Here is a 22798-nt window from a genome sequence, read left to right as displayed (position 1 = left end):
TGCTAGTTTTGAAGTCAGCGTTAGATTTATTTGGAGTCCAGGAAGCGCCCTCCTAGCTGACGCTCTTTCCCCAGTCCTCTCTGATAAACCAGCTGTCTCTGGCAGGGGAAGGGGAGACTGTCTCATTGCTGTGAGCAGGGGTAGAATTCAGGTTCCCCACTCAGCCTGCAGCAACTCCTGAGGGGGGCGTTGCTCCTGATTACCTCCGGGCAGAGGTGAGAACTCCGACTCCCCACTAGGATTCCACTGATAGCTCCCTGGTTGGAAAGATAGTCGTGTCTTGTTACTGCTACCCAATGGCCTGTATGGACACTTTGGGGAGTGAGCGGGTGGGGCGTGTGTGTGGAAGAGCAGCCTCATTATTGTTGGGTGGTGAGAGTTCTGCCCCTTCACCAGGCCTCCTCTAACACCACCTTAGGAAGCAGGGGGTGGGGGCACCGCATTACTGCAGGGTGTGCATGGAAGTCTAGGCTGCCAGTGACACTGTGTGCTGGGTGCTCATTACCTCAAGGTAGGGTTGAAATGGCCAGCCCTGCTGGTCTAGTGGTTAAGATTCAGCACTCTCACCACCATGGCCCAGGTTTACTTCCTGTCAGGAAACCACACCACCCACCTGTTGGTTGTCATCCTGTGGTGGCTGTGTTGCTGTGATGCTGAAAGCTATGCCACTAGTATTTCAAATACTACCAGGGTGGACAGGTTTCTGTGGAGCTTCCAGACCCAGACAGACTAGGAAGAAGGACCTGGCCACTCACTTCCAAAAAAATTGGCCGTGAAAACCCTATGAATAATAGCAGAGCATCGTCTGATACAGGCCCAGGAGATGAGAGGATGGTGCAAGAAGACTGTGCAGGGTCCTGCTCTCCTGTCCCCAGGGTCACTAAGGAGTTGATGGCACTAGCCAACACAAGGGTTGAAATTTCCGGATCTTTCCTTTGCCTTCTTTGACAGCACCTGGTGGGTGGGTGGGGGTCTGGGGCCTCTTTACAGTCTGAAGTTGGATGCCTAAGCTCCCTGCTGAGACTTTGCCTCATGGGTGCAGCTGGTGCCATGGTTCTCCATGGCGTTTGGTGGGGTTAGAGCGGTTATTGTCTAAGAGCTCTGGGTCCTACCAGGCTGCCCCCTCCCTAACTCTCTGGCTCGAGAGAGCAGGCTTTGGTTGGGGCCTCTTGTCGTCTGCACCCGTGGGTGTTTCAAGGTTTCTGGCTTCTTCAGCTCCAAGTCTTGGATACATGAGGCATAAGGAGGACCCAAGGAGCTCACACCCATATGCTGCCTCGGATCTCAGGTCTCTAGCCTTTCTGCGTCCTTTCCTCCAGCTTTCTGAGTCTTCTTAGGTTTGTTTTATGTATGACGTCCAGGATATTTTATTGTACTTATTGGAAGGACTAGTGAACATGTCTATTCCGTGTTCCCATGGTGGAAGTCCTCTATGAAATCATCTTTAAAAATTCAATGTGTCATCATCAAGGAAAGATATTATTCTTTTGATACTTGAATTGTCCTAAATTTGACCAGTGGGAGTAACATTCTGCTGGCTCCTAGTCGTCTTGCCATGGTCTTCTTGGTCTGTGAGCATTTCAGCCACAACAATTCTGCCAGGCTCCCTTTGTACCTGTATCTGTTTTACGGCCAAACACTTGATTTAAAACAAACTTGATATATTTACTTACTTATATTATCATTTAATATTATAATTATTAAATATTAAAGATCATATTATCCATGTTACTACTAACAATAAACCTGCTTATTAGAGTCTAACATTTATTTGCAGTTCTCTTTTGTACTAGGGAGTTTAATCCATTCACGTTATTTTGAATGCTGATATTTTTAGAAGTCTTGATATATTTCCTTACTTTCTTTTCATTCTGCCTTTTCTACCCCTTTTCATTTTGTCCTTTCATGACTTGTTTTGAATTGATTGAACTTCGGATTCACAATCTCAAAATATATTTTTAGTCAGGTGACCTAGAATGTGACCTACTTAGAACCATTACAATAAAATTCCCTGGCTTGGGGTTTCCACCTACCAATCAGTTAGAATAAATTCCAATTGAATTCATCTGAGGGCACATATATTTTTGAGGCAGGAACCAGCCTAAGGAGACGGGGTCATCTGCAAGACCCTGGCCTAACAAGATAAGGCCCCTAACACATCTGCAAGCTGGGGGAATCAGATGGAGGCCACCAAGATCCACATTCTGCAGCCTCGGGACTTTCCTGCCCAACGCATGAGCCCGAGCACCCAGGAGTCCCCTGAAGGTGACCCTAGCCCCATGAGCATAGTAGAAGTCACACCCAGGGAGGGAGAGCTGGCCTGCTAATGATACATGCTACACAGGAGGTGGCATGTCGAACAACAGCGCAGACGCAAGCACAATCCCACCTCTACATGCTGTGACAAGGCACTCCTGCCCAGCCTTTGCCTAATAAAAGCCTCATGATCCTGCTCCCTAAGGACCGGGTCACCTGCCCTGTTCCTTTCCACACAGGCCCCCTTGTGCCTCCCTTGTGCAGAAGCTAATAAACTTTTACTTGTCTACTCCCGTTTGTTGTGTCTCTTGATTTCTATCCTGGGGGACAAGAACCCAGGGCGCGGGAATATTTTCACAAAATATGATACGAGAATTTTCCCTCTCTAAGGCTATTAAAAAAAATAGTCCCTGTTGTTTCCTTTTGCCGTGGGTGGAATATTTACTAGCCCCTCTGGTTTATTTGAGGTCATAGCCCTTGGAAGATGTGGGGTGTGCATGAGTTTCCATTCCAGCTCCCCACATTGAGCCAGCTCCAAGGCTGCATGTTCCTTGCTTTGCCCTTATTACCCCACCACACCGGTTCTTGGATCAGTAAAAGCCATGAGGTCAGATGCAACTTCACTGCTCATTGCTAATTTGCCTTCCTGCTCCCCTGGAGCACCGCACCCCCTCTTTTTAGGTCAAACATGGATTTGAGGGGATGTTTGTTGCATATTATTTTACATTTCTTGGGGTTTCCTACCAGGAATGTCTTTCACATAATCTAGCCAAAGATATAGCCAAAGTGTAGAGCCAACAATTAATTCTTTATAATTTTTGTGACTCTGCTATCATTAAAGAATTTGAGTGGCAATTTTTTGCCTGAGTCCTGCCAGCTACCCTCTCTTTATCCCATGGTTCTGCTTGATGGAATTGACACAGCAAAACCGCAGCCATTTGGCACCAAATTTCATTCGTAATCAGTGGCCAGATTTAACTGTTCAATCACAGGCTGGGGAAATGGAGCAGAGAAAGGGAATGACCAATGGCTCAGCACCGTCCCCAAAACTGCAGTCCCACCATGTGAGAACAGCATATTGAGAAAAATGGAAAGATTTGTTTTTGTTTGAGAAAGGCAGGTAAGATTGAGTGTCATGGAGGTTTACCACTTTTGAAGCATAGTTATCAACCCTTCCATCCTCCAGCTAGGAAAATATGGCCCAATGTATGTCAAGCTCACACTCAAAGAGTTAGTTACCTTTCTTCCCACTACTTGCCCATGAAGGCAGACTATGGGTAGAAGTTCTTTCCATAACAGGACAACTCAGCCACGTGTAGAACACTGGAGAAGGATTCCATACTAAAAATAGACTTTCAAAAATTACAAGCTTTCCGTTGAGGCTTATTCATAATGTAACAAGTGTAAAGTGAAATCAGATCATTAGCATGGATAGAAAACCCTTTTCATCACTAATTTTTCATTCTTCTCTTCAAGTGTTTGGCTGAAATGTAAGCATCAGTTTCCAAGTAGTTTATTTTATTATACTTGTTCCATTTCTAAAATTCCAGAAGTGCCCTCTTTCCAATCTTGGGTTCGACATGTTGCAATTCAGTCATCAAAGTGTTGAAAAAGGCAGAAAAGAGCGCTGCTGTGCATGTTCATGCTCCATTTTTACTATCTGGGATCTCAAAACGAGAGGACGCAGCGGATGCTGAAACACAAGAAATCAAACATGGAAATGACTGACTTCCTTGCATAAATGGGCTAGGACAAAATAATCACAGTGTGAGTATTTTAAAAGACAAGTTGTCTACCCATGCCCATTTGTTATCTCTACATTTATCTCCCTGTTTCCCCCACAGGCACCAGAGAACGTCTCCTGAATCAAGTCCGTGGGTAACTGGCAACCCTGGGGTCTGATTTGGGTAATGGAGGCAAACATAAGGGAAGACAGCTTGTGAGCCCTGAGCAGCCATCTCATTTGGGCCCACAGTTAGAGTCTCCTCACTCCATGACTTCTAATCGCCCTTCCTCGGGCCATGAGCTGTGCTGGTGGGAAAGGGGGACTCCCCTAGCCTCTCTCTGTTTTCTCGTGGTGAGTGGCTGCCTGGGGCCCATCCCAGTATTCCACTTCAAATGGTGTTTTCCTAGTTTTGTTCCTCGTCTGCTGTGGTGCTACACCTGCACTTTCAATAGCTGTGAAAGAGTTCTCTGTTAGGAAGAATAATAGGCATTGAACATTGTACATTGACAGCCTCCCTAGATGTGTGCAGTATTCTAATTCCTCTGCTCTGAATGCGTTTGTGTTAGGGCCCTTGGCTCATTAATTCTTGTTCTTATTTATTCATTCATTCAACAAAATTGTGTTACTGCGCAACTCCCATGTTTCAGGCATTGTGCTTGATGTTGGGGTAGCAATGATAAATGAGATATTCAAAAAACCCACAGTCTAATGTTGCAAGCTTATCACTAATCAGGTAGGTAGATTACAGTGTTGGCCATGTCATAACGGGGGAAGCCGCAGGTGCAATGGGAACAGAGAGGAAGTATATGTCACCTCGATTTCTGGGAGCTCGGAGGCCTTGCTAAACTGTGATTTGGACCATGGCTGGGAGTTAAGGAACGTGGAGTGTGGAGGGGGTGGGCTTTGGGCACCGATGGTTTCCAGGACAAGGAAATAGGTGTGTGAAGCCTCAGACACAAGGGAGCCTGTGCCATCCTTTGAGGGGCAGGGACTGGGGGAAGACTGGAGGCAGCTCAGTGTGGTTGACGGATTGTGTGCAAGGGTGCAATGACAAGACGCGAGAGGAGCATGGAAGATGTAGAGAAAGAGCAGTAAGAGTGCAGGAGAATTTGCTCAGCTGGACACTGGTGATGTGATCCTGGTGGTCACTGCACTGCATGGCCCTGGGTCTTGATTTTCCTCCTCATAAAGCGAAAGTGACAGCCAAATGACCTCAGAGGTCACAATGCTCCTACCCCATAAAAGCTATGTTCAACAGGTCCCTCTGCACAAAGGTTTCTACAAATGGCCCCTGCTGATGGGTGGGGAGGGTTAATAATCATCCAGCCCAGGAGTCTTTGTGTAAAACCCAGAGGCTTGGTCTGCATTTTTTTCCTCAGGAAAGACTATCTCAGGTTCATTGCCCCCTGTTATGTTCTATTACCACATACACTGTAAATATTACAAAGGGTCAAGTTAATATATTTACCATTGGTGCCAAAGCCTAATGTTCCTAAATCATAAATAATTATCGAGCCAATTCCAATAAAATAAATATAAAGAGAAGGAACATTGCCTGACGGTCCAAGTCAGCAAGATTGCTTGAGGACTTTGTGAATAAGCTGGAGCAAACTGCCTTCTTTCAGGGTCAAGTTGTGAAATTGGTTTCAAGATAAGGAAGATGATGATTGTAAATTAAGATCTGGGGTTTATTTGCAGTCTCCACCTGTTAGTCATAGTTAACGTGAAGGGCAGAAATGGCAGCTTTTCTGATCTTTTGACGTGCTTGTGCACTCTGCAAAAGTGGCCATCTGATAAATAAATGCTAGCTCGCCATCCAGTTAGCACCCGTGCCTATCTCATCTCCTCAGGAAATTAGATCCACCTTTTGCATTTTCCCCCACAATTTTGGTGACCTTGGTCTTTAATTTTTTTGAGAATACTAAGTTAAAAATGCTTGACAATCTATGTGTTCTCCAGCTTTCCGTTTAGATTTTCTCACATACACCATTGTATGAAACACTGTGTGAACTTCATGCTGCAAATGGAGAACAATCCTGCAATTTTGCTAAACCCTCAGCATGCTTTTCTTTTTCCTATGAAGGTGAAGCTTCTAGTCCACTGTCAGTAATGTGGGGACTGTCTCTTGTTTTTCCAGGGCTAGCGGTCAACAGATTTCAATACTCTCTCGCTATAAATCTGTTTGGGTCACAGCGCTCTAGAACCCATAATCCTGGTCACCTCAGCTCTGAACTCCAAATACATAGAAGCACAGCTGTCATCACAGAGCTGCAAAGCGGCTTCAAGGTCAAACAACCCAACACGTGTGTTTTTCAGGTGGTTTGGAACTCGACTGATTTCAGTCAGTCTACTCAGTGCACGTCAATAACTTCAACCAAGGTGCTGTTGATTCCTGTCAGTTACTAGTGGGTGGGACTTCACAGCAGTGTCGCAGAGGGAGGCCCAGGAAAGGCAAGATAATATCCTAGGGAAACTCAGTGTTCTTTAGATTCAGCCTTCTCGCACTCTTACTTGTTTCCACAGACACCATTCTGCGATCAGGACTTTACACTCACTGCCCTCTGGAAACACAACTGGGTCCTTGCAGACTGGATGGTTTGCTGATTACTACAGGCAAGTTTTGTTCTGTCTTCTATGGGCTCTTGGTACACAGTTCCCATTTCTACGGCGCCTGTTCCCCAGACGTCAGGTCGCAGCTCTATCAGCTCCCAGGCCCAGCTCAGGGGTGGCCCCTCCGAGGCTCCCCCACCTCCCAGTGAGAAAAGAGCTCTCCAGGCCTTGAAGGCGGAGTCTGGGGTCTTCTGACCAGACATCATAGCCAGCCCTAAATTGGGGTTACTTGGGTATGCAGTGCCGTATGCTCCAGTCCAGGACCACGAGTGACCTGAAGACAGTGCTTACATTCAACTCTGTTTCTGCAGTGAGACCAGCACAGTGTTGCCATTAGTCACTTAATGAATGTTTGGTGACTAGAAATACTTGTGAAATATCCAATGGTAAGCTGTTGATTGAAAATAAAAAGCAGCACAAATTGTATCTTGTAAATAAATAACTAATTTTCTGGTGGAAGTTAGCTCATTTCAAAGTTGTATTAGTCATCCCAGGTTGCTAATTAAGTTGTAATTTAATTTTTTGGTCATAAGCAAATAATGAAAATTTTATTATAATGTATTTTTGTACTACTCTTTCTTTATTGGTCTTTCCTTTTTATTTTCACATTTGATCTTAATAGTGGTCTCTCAAGAGAGGAGATAGCATTATCCCCATTTTATAGATGAGGACAGTGACCTGGGCAAAGGTAGCCATTTTAGGTCACACGCTGACTGAATAAAGGGCTGAGGGCTCCTCACAAGTGACTTAAAGCTCTTTTGTTGTCTTTCTCTGAACTGTTTCCCACAACCACCCTCTTTTGACTTGGTCTGAAAACTCATTCTTCATAAGATTTTGGATGTAAGAGTCACACATCTCAGATATCTCACACAGATACATCTTACACACACACCCCACCCACACAAATACTCACCATTTTCCACCTTGGAGCAATTCAAATGCCTCATTGATCCTTTCAAAAGGCAACTTATGCGTTATGAGTGGGTCTATGTTGATTTTGTTTTGCAGGTAGTCAGTCACCAGTTTGGGAATAGAGTCTCTGGTTTTATACTCTGTAGGAGGAAAGGTCAACAATAATGAGAACTGAAAAAATCAAAACTAACCAAAGAATCAAAGGCACTGTTTCTGTATAAAACTGGCAAAAGCATTCATGGGCGAGAGTAAACTATTTACCTCTTGACCCTTTTCCTGATCATCAGAGCAAGGGAACTGGTTCCATGGCAGAACCCAGATCCCGCTCAGGAGTGCTGAGATTACCTAGTATCGCGGAGGAGCCTCTGCGGGCTACGGTGGACTGTGGAGTGGACCCAGCGCTGTCGTGATCACGGACCGACAACTGCAGCTTTCCATTGCCTTCAGGCACTGATGATTTCCTATAACCGCTTACCCTCCAGCTGGCTTGATTTGAGTTACCAAGTTCTCCCTCCACCTGAGGCTCTAGATAGATCTTCATAAACCTAGCACTTCAAACTCAGAGATAGGTATCTCTACCTCTTTAGCAGTGTTTTGGAGAGTAAGTGCAGCACAATAGTTGCTGAAGATGCTGGTGGCAAGCTGCCTGGATCCCACTGACGATTTGATCACCGTGAGCAAGGCAGACACAGGCCTTATTTCCCCCATGTCTCTAACTCTGAGGGGACTGAGCTTTAGAGAGGTTAAGTATTTTTCACTGATTGTATTTCTTGTGTCTTTCATTTTCTGTAGTTTATGATGCTTTGGTATCTCAGGCCTTGTGGACGTGGGGAGGGACTGGCCCTCCCAGGGTTACCTAAGTTCTAGGCACAGCACACAGCTTGCTTCAGTGCGCCTTTGATATGCAAACCAACCAATCCCCATCCCCCTCCTTTTATCAGGTGTCAGCAGTCTGGGACACTATTCTCCTGCCCTAAATCACCCCAGGTCAGTTCCCCCACAACTGGGGGCCAACCCTACAGCCCAGACCCTGCTGAAGCTTGCTTGGCTTGCCTAGCCTGCCTTGGCTGTTCCTTTTCAGGAAAACCACAGCAAAGTCTCTGGCCCATGTTTTCTCCTAGCTCTTTCTGCCCCCCTGACTGACCCTGGGTCTTCCCCGTTTGGCCCTGCATGGCGTGGCATGCCCTCTTCTCCTGGGAACTATGATTAATAAACTCTCCTTTCAAGGCAGTTGTCTCTGGGTCTGTCATTTTACAAAATCTGATAAATCAAATCCTGAGTATATTTTAAAACACCGATGCACACCCAGAATGTGGCAAAGCTGAAGCTAGAACCCAGGTCTTTATATTCCCAGCAGACTTCTGTTTCTATAACGTGATGTTCTTTATAAATGCCATGTAAAGTTGCATTCAAGGCTATTATGAAATCTTAAGATATGGTAAGAAAAGAAGTTTGAATTGTGTTTTAAAGAGATAGTTGGTACTCTTTATCAGAGCCCTGGCTACAAATATTTTATGTTGCCTAATAGTACAATTCATAGTAAAAGACCTGGGTATTATGTCATTGGTATGCAGGATTTTGAGTAACATAAAATCTTTTCTGCAAGGAAGTGAATGAGAGGGAAAAACCATCACAGATTTTTCCATCCAGAATGAGAGTTTTGTTAAGGGTGATTTTCCTCAGTCTGTTTGCATATAGTGAAGGAGGAAGGAGACCTGACAGACGCATGATGAAGAGTATTAGAAAATGTGAATAAATTCCTCCATCGAAGCCAAGGACGGCTGGCACTGAGCAGAAATATCAGTGTCAATTACGCTTACTCATTCCAAGCAGCAGCCTAAGCACCTTGAAATAGTTCAATTTTTAAATTGAGCTTTTATTCAAATTGGAAAATTCAGACATCTAGAGTTTCTAGAAAAAAAGAAAAATTTATAATGGGAGGTTGGTCCAGGGTAAAATTTTCTCTAGTATTTGACATCCATGTACTAATCTGATTTTATTTACATTCGGTCAACTCATGCAAAGCGGCACCAGTGAAGAAAGGAAGGAGCACCCAGATATTTTAAACCAGCAAAAAATCCTCCAGTACCATTTGCAATACACGTGCCTTCCTCCTCATCTTTTGTCTGGGCCAATAAACTGCTCTTAATCGTTGTTGTTACTGCTAGAACTCAACGTTAATTTTGTGGCTAATATGTGTCAGTTTATTTTTCCAGGGCTTTACTTGCATTTTCTCGTTTAGCTCTCACTATATTAAATAAGAAAGGAACTATTATCTACCCTATTTTTCAGATGATAAGATGGTGATTAACAAGTTTAAATAACTTGCTAAGGTCGCACATCTAGTAAGTGATCTAACAGCAAAACTCATGTTTTTAGGCTCCATGCCCCCCTCAAATTAATGTGATCTGAGCGTTCTAGCAAAAGTCAACTGTGCTGTCTAATAGAGTGGCTATTTAGATAGATACTTTAAATAAATTTAAAATATTTGAGTATTTAAATTTAAATTAATTAAAATTAAATCTAATTAAAAAGTCAGTTTTCCGGTTGCACTAGGCATACGTCAGGTGTTCAATAGCTACATATGGCTTATGGCTACTGAGCTGGCCAACACAGCTATAGAACATTTTCATCATCACAGAAAATTCTCTTGGACAGTGCTGATCTGGAAGCATACTGGGAGTGGGTTGAGGTGTGGTGAGAGAAGAATTTGGGGGTGTTGTTTGGGAAAGAGAGATTCAAATAGCAGACCACATTAGAGTGGTCTGTTTTGTTCTTAGATAGCAAATTAGTCTGATTGTTAAGGCGAGAATTGAGGGTCAATACAGTGAGAACTTCTTCCAGTCCTATCTTGTGCTGGGGAATGACCCAGGGATGTGAGATGACTCCTCACCAATTATGAAGATCCAGTTGCCAGCGAGCACCCTGAAATGTGGCTCTTCTGCATCTTACTAACAATGGCAAAATATAGTCTATTTTTGGTCGCACAGGTAGTAAACACCTATAGGGAAGGTAAAGGAGTGCTTTTGTGTTTCACACATTGTCTTCTATTTCCTTTCATAGATGAGTGTTTTTCCTAGCTTTTCCCCACTCCATTTCTTGCCAAGCAGAATGCAGCTGGTCAGGTTTCTGGCAAAGGCCATGTGGAATCAAAGACCTACTTCCCAGAATGCCGCCTTTCAGGGTTCTCCCAGCGAGAATCAGCATTGGGTCAAAGGAGAGTTGTGAATCGGAAGGTGCTGCTCCGATAATCACGCACACCCCGTAGCTCAGATGGCAGGACTCCAGAGACGCGACCTAATTTCAGAAAGAGACTGAGGAGAATCTCAGCACCCCAAATCACACTTCTTCTGACTCACAAGCTTAAAACATACTTTTAGGGTAGCTACATGGGAGAAATAACATGGAATAGCATAGTATGTGATATCCCCCTGTGAGATCTTAGGCAAGCTGCTTTAACTTATTGACAACTGAGATTTTCAATCTTGAAAATGAGGATTAATACTTATTTCATAAAATGATATGAAGATTTAATGCGAAAAAGTATGTAAATATTTCCGCACAGTACAAGGCATGTAAGATGTGCTCAAAAATACCAATTAAGATGTGGCCCAGATGGCACAGTGGTTAAATTTGCACATTCCACTTTGGCGGCCCAGGGTTCGCTGGTTCGGATCCCGGGTTTGGATCCTGGGTGCGCACACGTTACCACTTGGCAAGCCATGCTGTGGTAGGCGTCACAGATATAAAGTAGAGAAAGATGGGCATGGATGGTAGCTCAGGGCCAGTCTTCCTCAGCAAAAAGAGGAGGATTGGAAGCTGTTAGCTCAGGGCTAATCTTTCTCAAAAAAGTAAAAATAAAATAAATAAATAAAAAATGACCAGTTAAAAATGACAATAATTTTGTGTCTTCATGAAGATAATTTAAGGTGTCCCCACATGTTGACAGGCAGCTCCCATTCACCGTGCCCCAAGCCCACATACCATGGTATCGATGAGTCCCACGGCCTCAAAGGCAAAGTCGACACCAAAGCCCGTCATTTCCACCACCACCTGCTGGACGGGCTTCTTGAGCTTCCGAGGGTTGAGACAGTCAGTGACGCCTAGCGCTCTTGCCCGGGGAAATTTCTCCTCATTGACGTCAACCCCGATGATCCTAGAGGCACCAGAGGCTTTGCAGGCCATGACGACGGCCGAGCCGATTCCTCCAAGTCCAAAGACCACACAGGTGGAGCCGGGGGTGACCTGCAAATCCACAACATAAACTTCCATGAGTCGTCCAGAGCTGATGCTCCTGTGTTAATAGGAAGGAAAAAGGCCACTTTGTTTTCTCTCTCACAGGAGAAGCTCTCTGACCACATGGCTCCCAGCATGTGGATAGAGCCACTGAAAAACAGCACGAGAGTGCATGCCCACCTTTGCGGTGTTGAACACAGCTCCAAAGCCTGTAGGCACCTCACAGCTCATGATACAGACTTTATCCATGGGAGCAGCAGCATCGATTTTCCCCACTGCAATCTCATGCACAACAGTGTATTCAGTGAACGTGCTGGTGCCATAAAAATGATAAATCTTCTTTCCTCTGCAGGTGAATCTGCTGGTTCCATCTAACATTAATCCATTTGGAGAAAGAACACTATTTCACAGATACAGAAAGTGACAAGAAGAGAAATACAGGATTTTAGCTCCCAGTCAATACCTGTACCAGTGAAACCAAATTGGGTGAAAGGAGGTCAAAGAAAGTGCCACTAACTTTTCTTTCAAGCACAAGTTGCCCTTGGGGTGTAAGCAGGAGCTGCATTCTCTGCACTCCGGAAGAGGGAACATTAAGACTTTGTCTCCTGAGGAAAGAAGAACAAAGAAAGTGATGACCAGCTTGGGTGTAGGGATGGAGTGCAAGAAACACCATATTTATCGACAGGACCTTGTTTGTAGTAGGTGTTAGCAATTCGCTCTAATGATAGTTCCTATCTTTGGAAGTTAATCATCATTTCACTTTGGAATGGAAACAAATCCATTTTAATGCAAGTGCATCTTCAAAATACAAAATAATAGAGAGCTAAGTCGGAGAATGAGAGCAATATCTGTGGCATGAGGCTTGTCTATCTTGGTTAGTGTTCTATGCCAGGAGCCTAGCAGTGTTTCACCTGACACGTGCTTAATAAACATTTGTTGAAAAAATGAATTAATACCCTAGTGTTAGTGGGAGAATTAATACTCATGATAAGATATTATATCATTGATTAAGAGCCCCGAATTTGAGGTAAGGCAGCCTGTGTTTTCATCCTAGCTTTCCATTAAGTAGCTAAACCAGCTGAATGGGAATTAATTTGCCAGTTTCTATTTTCTCATACATAAATGGGCATAAAATATCTATGACATATGTTTGTTGTTAGAATAGTGCGTGATCTTGTAAAGCATCTTGCAAAGTGTTTGAAACATGAATTATATCCAATGTGGAAGACAGAACTACAAATTCTGGAGGAAACTTTATTATAGGTGATGCCTACTTCAGACAATTTAAACGGTTAGTACGTGTGTTTGTGACTAGTGTGCGGGGGTGTGCGTGTGCGTAGGTGTGGAAGAAATGCTCTTAATCGTACATACTTTTAATCTCAGGATATTCCAATATATTGTATAGATTTGCAATGTTTAGTTCTATTTGGGAAAGGTAGACTAGAAGATTCTTTTTCTGTGAGTCCTTTCAGTCAAACACAAAACTGGAAGCTTCTGCATCTTAGGCTACCTCATTTTTTATATCTGGTGTGTGACTGCATTTACATTTTTTTGTCTATATGTGATGAGTTTGGCGATCTTTGTGGTGGTTTTGGGGAAATGTTAGGAGTGAGTTAGGAAAGAATTTACTGGGTTGGTACAGATCTTGGCCAGCGACCTACCTGGTTTCACACTAGTTACACCGTCTCCAGTACTCTCAACGATTCCAGCTCCCTCATGGCCCAAAATCATAGGAAAAGGAACTCTGAGTTTGCCTTCTAGGATGTGCAGATCTGTACCACAGAGCCCAGAAGACAGAATCTGAAAGGTGATTAAATGATTGGAGATAAATGCCCTGTCATAAATTAGATCTTTCTGACGAACGCGGTATTTCCAAGTCTGGAGGCAGAGCATGTTCTTGAAGGCCTGGGCTATAAATTCAACACATTATTGATTGTGCCCATGTAGTACAGCTGTTTCAGAAAAAGGACCAAAACACATAGTTTGCCTCTGTCTTTATAATTTTCCCTAGGTCTCTTTAACATCACAAACAGCAGTGAAGTATTTTCTAGCTTTTTGCCAAGGAGAGCTGTGTGTTCTGTGGGATGTGATAACGCAAACAACTCAAACTTCATGGTCTGTTTTGATACCTGTTCTTAAATATAGGGAACCCCTGGGTAATGCCAAACTCATGCTTCTCCCCCTGCATCGCCGCTGCTTCCCCGCACCCCCAAAAGAAGAAGCCTAAACAGAAGTGTTTTCAGGTCTAGTTCCCTGTCCTGATCCTGGCACATTAGTTCATGACTTCCAGCTAATATCCCAAAGGACAGGAGGGGAGGCCCTTTCTTGGAAGACTGTGCCTTGGTTCACAGTTTTCTTTCTTTTTCCTGCTTATGACTGGTTTCCTTCCCTAGGGATTCCAGCAGAAAATGTCAGTCAGCTTTCCTCCATGCGAGGAGATTCCACAACTGAATGGAGCTGGTGGGAAATCGCACGTTATTCTTACGTCCACACCGTTCACTTGGCACATGTTTAAAGCACTAACGAGTTCCGTCTAGATATTTTCCTTACTATGTTTTTTCCCACTCAGCATACGTCGATCCTTGGAGCTCTGATACTTTTTCCAGTCCGATTGTTCAGTAGAACGCTGACTTACTTCTTTTATTCCTTTCTGATCTTTGGAGGTGGAAGTCATGTATGTGTATGTCTTCCTGATCTGTTTCCTCAAGTTTTTGGTCAGAATAGCTGTCCTGGCCAGCTCATGTCTCTCCACCTTGGTTCTGACCATAGAAATCTCAGACTGATCACATGTCCAGGTTATTGGTATTCGATCCTTTATCCAGTTCTCTGAGCCAATATAGCTGTCCAGTAACAGTTGCTGGTTCCACCTCCCCTAACTAAAATCATCCTCCTCTCTACCCTTTTTGTTTTGCAAACTGTTTTAGGCTGTTTTCCCACCTTTTGTACTCTGAATGAACTTCATGTTCTGTTCTTTTCCTATTTCAATTAACTAGTTTAAAAAATTAACACTGGGTACCTCATTTGTAAAATTAGAACAATCGTACTTAACTTGTAAGATTGTCGTCAAGTATAAGTTAAAAGTTATACACAGGTAGTTCAGCTTCCTGCATGGCGAGGTGGGCTCTTTCAGATTTGACTCCCCACTAAGGACATGTAGAAAAGCTGGGCGCAACATAGAAAAAAAAACACTAGTAATGGGTAAATAAACATCATGTATCGACTGATAGGACGCAACGATAAAACTTCAGTGACACCCTTGCCAGAAGTCATTACCTGGTCTACCTGGGAAATAGTAAACCAGCTGAACAGAGGGACGTTCTACAGAATCTATGCTCTATAATCTTCAACAGTGTCAGGGCCATGATAACCAAGGACAGATCGAGGAATGGCTCTAGACTGGAGACTCAACTGATATGAAAACTAAATGCAATGTGGGATGTTAAGCTGGGTCCTTTATGAAAGTGGAGGTTATTCGGTCAATTGGCAAAACTTGAATTGAGTCTATGATAACATATTCGTAATATATCAATGTTAAGTTTCTAATTTTACTGGTTTATTTTGATGGTGTATAATTATGTAGGAAAATTTTCTTATTTTCTTGAATTACACAAGAAGTAGGGGTTCTTAACCAGGGATTCTCAATGAGATATGGAATTCAGCAAGAGATCATAATCAAAAAGAAAACCTCATAAAGCTTTTTAGACTTGAATGCTGTATGATGGACAGTGATTAAGCAGCCCCATTAACAGTTCCTTAGGGGGTCAGTCAGTGCCACAAAGCAGTGTGTATAAAGCTGGTGTTCTTTGGGCTGAGCTTATACTCAGAATTTAATGAGAGGTGGGGGAAGGGGCATTGATAATTGATAAGCACTGCATTGCATGGAGAGGACGACAATTGGCTGACGATGTCAACTCTCCTCTTTCTATTATCTCCTAAATCCTCCCGTTCTGTGCTGCTGATTAACTTTGAAAAATGAACAAATTTGCTGCTACACTCCATTGCAAAACATGGATTCTGTATTTTAGAAGGGAATTATACAGTGAACTCTCCCGTTGAGCATTATGCCCTTCCATTTTATTCTTTATCTGAACACGGCTGACAATCCATTGTGGCAATTTCTGAAGATGAGGTTTGAGATGGAAGAGGAAGATTCGAGGCCTAATTCTGCTGACAATTTTGGTAAGGTTTGTGATGAAGAATTGCAACAATCTGAGTAATTTCATTGCAATAGTGCAAAATGCCCAGGATAGTCAAGGAAAGTTGAAGAACAAACTATGGGACTAATTCTGTAAGATACCAAGACTTATTATAAATCTATCATAATAAGACCATTTAGTTTTGGTGCAAGGATAGAAAAAATAGACCAATAGATCAATGGAGCAGAATAAAACACATGAAAGAGATCCAAACATGCTGGGTCACTTGATTTATGACAAAGAGGGCACTGCAGTGCAGTGAGATGAGCAGAGTTTTCAAATGATGCAGGTCAATTTCATGGGTAAGTAGAAAGAAGATGACACCAAGACCTCTGCCTCACAAGAAACACAATACAATCACTCCTGGGTGATTTAAATTTATAAATCTCAATGTGAAATGAAAACTAGTTAAGATTCTAGACAAAAGGAAGGAAATGATCTTCAAGACTTTGGGGCAGGCAATGATTTCTTAATTGGGACAGGAGCAACACTAGCCATTAGGGAAAAGCTGTATCAATGGGCTGCTGTAAAATTAGGAAATTCCTTTCATAAATATAAGCCAGTAAGAGAGTGGAAAAGCAAGCCACAGATTGTAAGAAGGTATTTGTAACACTTACAATCAACTGAATGGGTTGTATGCAGAATATATATGTTAAAAAACAACAAATCAATAAGAAAAAGGCGACAACTTGTTAGAAAACAAATAGGCAAGTGACATCATCTGCTTCACAACTAAGGATATCCAAATGGCCAAATAGCATATGAAAGGTGCTCAAACTCATTAGTTATCAGGCAAATGCAAATTTAAATCATAATGCAATGTCACTACACTCCCAGTAGAAAAACTAAGATAAAATGACTGATAATATCAAATGTCAGATGTGTACAAACTAGAAGACTTGCATTCCTGGCAGGAAGGTCATTTTATGTATTTTCATCAGTTATGGACCAATTCTCCGTAGCGTGTTGGGCACCAGATCTTGGTAGCAGACAGGCTAATACACGCCATGATAAGCATGAGAAAGGTGAGAAGAAACGTGCCATCTGTCTGTCTCCCTCACTATTGTGACATGGTCACAAGGTGACAGGGCTGATTGAAGAAAGAAATGCTCCGCTTTCTAAACATTTTAATTCTTGCAGAACATATTACTACTTTGTTAGTTAGTTTAGGCGATGCCCAGTCTGTTACAAAGTTTAAAGAAAAGCATATTGCCTCCCTATATCTAACAAAAATAAAGTGAAAAGGAAATAAAATTCCTTAAATGCTGCTACTGAGAACTTTTCATAACATTACACAGAAAGTGTTCTAGCCAAGGTCAATGGTAAAAACTTTTTCAAACCTGACTCTGGCAGAAAGTGACATTTTCCACCAAAGTGTGTTTAAAATGGATCGATCATTGTCAATGACCATGAAAGATGCCAAGGAGACGAGAGAAACAAAGAGCTCAGACGCGAGAGAGTACGGAATGATTTACCCCTTCTAGAGGGGTAAAGCAGGCAGCCAGGTGTCTGTGGCATGTATTGGATGGAAATAAATTTTTCTTGGGTAACAATTGACTGTGGACCAGTTCATAAAATGCTACATTTTGAGCAAGTGCCAATTGAAAGACTGCAAACGTGGTATGAGGAATAACGAAGGTTTGGAATCAAGAGGCGACATCCCAGTACAGATGGTACTGGGGTCATGATCGGACACGATATAGTGCAGTTCTTTGGAACTTGAAAGAAGCATCTCAGCTGAGCATCCCCGCTAACAACATTTAGCCATGATGCTGAAAGGTGGCAGTGAACTAGCGTCTAATTGGAGATTCTTATAGCTCATGTGTTTGTTGTCAACCACGTAGCCACAGTTTTAAAATTTCAGCCTGTGGGTTCAGCTATGACCAACGAGTGGGCTGCCAAGTGTATTTGACATCTGAAGTGGATATTTTTAAATATTCCTTCATCCACTAAAAGTTTGAACTTTGATCCTTTGGTTATATTCAGATATAATAATGTTTTATAATATCATAATGTTTTATGTCAATTTTTTTCAGTAACTAAATGAATTTTAATAAAAGTGGAGCATCTGCAAAAGGTTGAATTTAGGCTGTTATTAAATCCTACCACTGATGGATATTTTATTATCTGGATTTGTGCTTTAGTTTAAAAACAAATAATAATTAAAAAAAGAAGAAGAAAGGTTAATTTTAAGGATATCTTTAACTTAGATTCAGTGAAATATTTCATGTATGAAGTAAAATTTGCACTTAACAAGCAAAATTATTACACTCTGCAATTCAGCCTGAAGGACTTCCTTGAATATTTCTTGTACGTCAAGTCTGCTCGCAGCATATCATCTCCGTCTTTTTAAAATCTGGGAATGTACTTCACCTTCCCTTTGATAGTTTTGCTGGAGCTTTGGCTGGTAGTTTTTTCCCTTAAGCGCTTTGACTGTGTCACCCCGGTGCCCTCTGGGCTGCATTGTTTCCAATGTTCATTGTTAGTCTTATTGGGGTTTCCTTGTATGTGACGTGTCATTTTTCTCTCTCTCATTTCAAGATTTTCTCTTTGCTTTTGTCTTTGAACGTAGACTTTGACTATGATGCGGCTGGGTGTTCATCTCTGTTCATTCTACTTGGAATTCATGAGGGTCTTAGATATGTAGATTGATGTTTTTCAGCACATTTCGGAATGTTTTCAGCAACTGTCTCTTTCAATATTTTTTTCTGCCCCTTTTTCTCTCTTTTCTCCTTCTGGGACACCCACTATGCATCTGTGGACATGCTCGGTGGCTTTCCACAGGTCTGTGAGGGTCTGTTTAGTTTTCATCACTCATTTTACTTTTGCTCTTCAGGTTGTGTAATCTCTAATGATCTGTCTTCAAGTTTGCTGATTACTTCTTCTGCCAGTAGATTATTTCAAATCTACTCCAGTGAGTACCTCCAGTACATTTTTCATTTCATTGATTAAACTTTTCCACTCCATGTTTTTCAATTTCTGTTTCTTTATTGATATTCTCTTTTTCGCTGAGTCATAGCCATCATGCTTTCTTTTAACTATTTCAGTATGGTTTTCTTTAGTTCGTTGAACATATTTACAATAGCTGATTTGAAGGCTTTGCTAAATCCAATCTCTGGGGCCCCTCAAAGGTCATTTTGATTGTCTGCTGTCTTTCTTGTTTAAAGGTCACACTGTCCTGTTTCTTTATAGGTTGTAATCTTTTGTTCAAAACTGGATATTTTAGGTAATAGATTGTAGCGTCTCTGGATTCTGATTAGTCTCCCCTCCATCCAATCTTTCCTCTGGGGCTTGTTGATGCCACTGTTCTCGTTAGTCCGTTTAGTGGCTCATGTAGGCTATTTCTGTGAAGTCCATGCCCCTCTCCCCCACTCTCCACCAATGTAGCATCTCTGACGTCATGCTCAGGTTACCAGTTTTCTCCATTGGTATGTTTTTAAATAAAATAAAACCCAGAAGTTGTCCTTGGATTAATGTGGCTTCAAGCCTGCTAGTGCCTGATCCAAGGTTGTGCTCAAGCCCCTGAAGCTAGCAAGGCTTTTATTCTTTGTTGATGTGTCTGTGTGTATCTTGGGGAATGCCTTCGATCTGCCCCAGGTTCAGGCAGTGACTCGAGTTCTCAAGTGCCTACTCTGGTTGCTCCTAAGGCATGCTCACCACCTCTGGGAACCCCAGGGACAGAAGTGATCTTGGCAGGGCTCCTTTTAACTGTCTCTTTCCCTGGTTCTCTCTGCTCAACTTGCTCCTACTAGTTTCCTGGAGCTTTAGGCCTTGTCTTATTTGCTTTTCACTATGATCTCTATTGTTTTTGACACTGCCTTTAGTCACGACTTCCTCCACACTGTCTTCCAAATAAAGTCAGCCCTCTCAGCAGAGCTGCAGCTATATATGGTCCTCCTTTCTTGCCTTTCTCCCTGATTGGAACTTCTACACTGTTGCATCACAGTTGTGGGAGAGGATGGTGGCTGGCTTGCTTCTTCTCGAGTGACAATTTTGCCCTATGAGTGGGCAAATGGTAGCCTGAGTTCTTCTCATCTTGCCCTTCCCAGTGTGGAACCTACCAGGGAGGGCTGGCAAGGAAGGGGGCGATCTGGGCTCCAGTATTCGAGGTCAGTCCTGTGGAGTAGAGCCTCTATGGGTGGGGGCTGGGGCTGGGGAGGGAGCCCTGTCTTCTCAGCCATGGCCACTGGGAGTAGAGTGCCTGCTCTATCAGATAGCTGCATATCAGAATAACTTTATAATTGTGAAAAAACAAGAAGTTTATGGGTGGATAATTTCCTCTGTTGATTTTTGAAGTGTTTAAAAACAACAGTGTATCTAAAACATTTAATATTTCAGCCTTTAGACATATTTGTGCCACTTCAACAAAATGAAATGATGTCACTATTATATATGGTAATATCGATCTAAGTATAAAGTAGAAGGAATCTTAATTATCTTTAAGTAGAAAATGCCATTTGTAAAATTATTGTAAACACACGTATCCACATCCACACCTACTAAAAGTCTCATTTATATTTACCTTAATTCGAACCTCTCCAGCCTTTGGTGGGTCCACTTTGACCTCTTCAATGGACAGGGGAGCATTTGCTGTCCAGGCAATGGCTGCCTGGCATGTGATAACCTGTTAAAAATGTAATAAAAAGATGAAGTGGGCTTATTGCTATTAAATAAAATTGGGTGACATACACAGTTAAATTCACTTCTACCATGCTAACTGGTTGCTCTGATGATCTCACTTTGAAATGCAGATGATCTCCTTCATTCCTTGAAAGCAGTCACGCACACAGACACATATATATCTGAATGAGAATATAAAATGCTGTAATAGGAAATCAGTGATATCCATCTGTAGAGAAATGTATATATATAGCTCTCTACATAGCTCATGTCATCTATGAGATAGATAGATAGTCAGCCTTGGTTTAAAAAGTTGTTTTATGCCAGGCATGTGATGCACTTTATTCTTAGAGGATTTCTTTTCTGCATTCCAAATGACACAAGATGTTAATGTTGGCCAAATGATCTATGGAGCAAAGTTCAGTTTATAGAGTCAAAATTTATGCATTATAATTTCTAATATTAATCATTTACTTAAAATGGAGAAGATTAGAATTCATCACACAAAGAAAATTATACCAAAAGATGGATGTTACCTTGGATATAGGACAAAAGAAACAATATTAATTTTGCTCCTTTAGTCAAATTCATTCTTAGAGAATATCATGTGGAACATTTTATCATACCTGGGTACGTAGTTTCTGTGTCTTATAACTCTTGTTCATTTATTGCATTTTTGTTTTTAAATCTCTATGCAGTTCAAGTTTAGATATTCATTGACTGATTTTTTCCTATATTAATAGGTGGCTGCCTTTGGAGGATGATTTTAACTTTGTAGGAGAATATTTTTACTTTACAGAAAGATGGATTGTTTCTTTAAACAACAATAGTTCTTATTTTATCACAGTTGTGATCTTATTTCCTAAACCCTGACTTACAAATTACCAGGAATATTTCCATTGCATAAAGCATGGTACACATATTCCCATGGCAACTTCAACACGGCCTTGGATAATAAAGTCTTACCTGCTAAGATCATAGAAAGGACTACACTTCAGAAAAGAGCAAACAGTGACTTACTTTGCCAGCCATTTCCGTGGAGAGTTGAGCTTGCTCCATCATTCCCTCTGGCCGCTGCAGACGTGACAGCTCCTCTGCCTCTTCTCACCCGTCCAGACTAAGTACCACAGTATTCTCACACCCAGAGTGACTCATAGCTGCCACACACCAATCAGGGAGGGAGGGAGGAGGAGAAGGGAGGGGAGAAAGGAAAACTGAAGGAGAGAGTTAGAAGGAAGATGGGAGATGTGAGGTGGGGAGAGGAAGCATGAGGATGAGAACAATTTGAAGAGAAAGGAAGGAGGATTATTGAAAGAAAAAGGAAAGTCAATGGGAGTTTTAGAAAGTAAAATAAAACAGATGAAGTAAAATTGTCAACCTCTCCTATAATCTATATGGCGCTTTATGGTTTGTGACGTCTACGTTCATAATCTCATCTTATCCTTAACCCAACCTCTAGGCTAATTGTTCACATCAACCCTTTATAAATGAGGAGACTGACTTTCATAAACATTAATTTTAGCTAGAGCTCAAATGAGATTTCTGATTTCAAATGTCATGATTTGGGGGGAAGAATAATGAAGAGAGATTTAAGAAATGATGAGAAGAGAGAAAAATTTAGAAAGAATGATGAAGATTGGTGAAAGGTAGCAGAAAAGGAATGGGCATAAAAGAAGGAACAAAATTAGAGAGATAGTTTAGAAAGGAATTGTCCTAGGCAGGCCAGAACCTACCTCAAACTGCTTTATGCAACACTGGATATTTAGAGGCTCAGGTAACCCAATAATCCACGTTCTCTGGTTTGAGGAACAGAAGCATCTGGAACAAGCTTTCTCAACCTTGGCACTCAGTTTTTAAATACACATATACTGGTTGCTTACTTTTTCTCAGGTATTCATTGTGTTGACAGAAACAGTGGTGAGTGAAAATGGTGTCAACAAGAGACTTTCTCTCTTTCTCTGGTTGAAACTTGCCTTGATGTTGGCTTTATCTTAAAAGTCATCTATTTTATCTCATTTTTCCATTTACCATTTTATCTTTCTGTCTCAGTATTTTTATTTTAAACTTTCATTCTCTCCCTTCCTTTCCCTTTAAGCTTACTCTTTTTCTTTTTTAAAGGAACAATTTTAAACACTTAAATAAGGCTTTATTTTTTTTGGAACTTATACATGATCATTGCATCAAAAAACCAATTCATATAGTACCATTATAAAGGTAAGAATTAGCTGAAACTTCACAATAC

General features: G+C 41.9%; 1 protein-coding gene and 1 long non-coding RNA gene across 12 annotated transcripts in view; one reads left to right on the top strand and one right to left on the bottom strand.

Moving 5' to 3' along the window:
- The window catches only part of LOC139044831 (uncharacterized), a 74685-nt gene extending 61996 nt beyond the window's left edge, over window positions 1-12689 (top strand). For 3 of the 11 annotated variants that reach the window (XR_011502110.1, XR_011502116.1, XR_011502119.1), the window contains exons 3-6: window positions 3807-4023; window positions 6120-6268; window positions 6506-6595; window positions 12093-12689. This is a non-coding gene — a long non-coding RNA (uncharacterized lncRNA). The other 8 variants (XR_011502113.1, XR_011502111.1, XR_011502117.1 and 5 more) reach the window with 8 other exon arrangements.
- On the bottom strand, window positions 1663-21716 carry LOC106827763 (alcohol dehydrogenase 1-like). The gene is made up of 9 exons (XM_014835834.3): window positions 21577-21716; window positions 20459-20560; window positions 13402-13540; window positions 12258-12345; window positions 11921-12140; window positions 11489-11749; window positions 10666-10801; window positions 7506-7644; window positions 1663-3949 (listed from the first exon to the last, which is right to left on the bottom strand). The coding sequence occupies exons 1-9, from the start codon at window positions 21616-21618 to the stop codon at window positions 3925-3927; spliced, it is 1152 nt and encodes a 383-aa protein (XP_014691320.3). The 5' UTR covers window positions 21619-21716; the 3' UTR covers window positions 1663-3924.
- Between the last annotated feature and the right edge of the window lie 1082 nt (window positions 21717-22798).

Source organism: Equus asinus, chromosome 3 (assembly GCF_041296235.1).
Source record: "Equus asinus isolate D_3611 breed Donkey chromosome 3, EquAss-T2T_v2, whole genome shotgun sequence".
In the NCBI taxonomy this organism is placed as follows: Eukaryota; Metazoa; Chordata; class Mammalia; order Perissodactyla; family Equidae; genus Equus; species Equus asinus.
Note: the sequence above shows the minus strand (reverse complement) of the source record. Positions and strands in the feature narration are given on the sequence as shown.

Bases quoted from the DNA above. Each gene is read 5' to 3' on its own strand.
- LOC106827763 (XM_014835834.3), bottom strand. From the start codon at position 21,618: ATGATGGAGCAAGCTCAACTCTCCACGGAAATGGCTGGCAAA. The intron at 20,561-21,576 runs GTAAGTCACTGT...CATTTTTAACAG, and splicing joins CCACGGAAATGGCTGGCAAA to GTTATCACATGCCAGGCAGC. The intron at 12,141-12,257 runs GTTAGTGGCACT...TCTGTGAAATAG, and splicing joins AACTTGTGCTTGAAAGAAAA to TGTTCTTTCTCCAAATGGAT.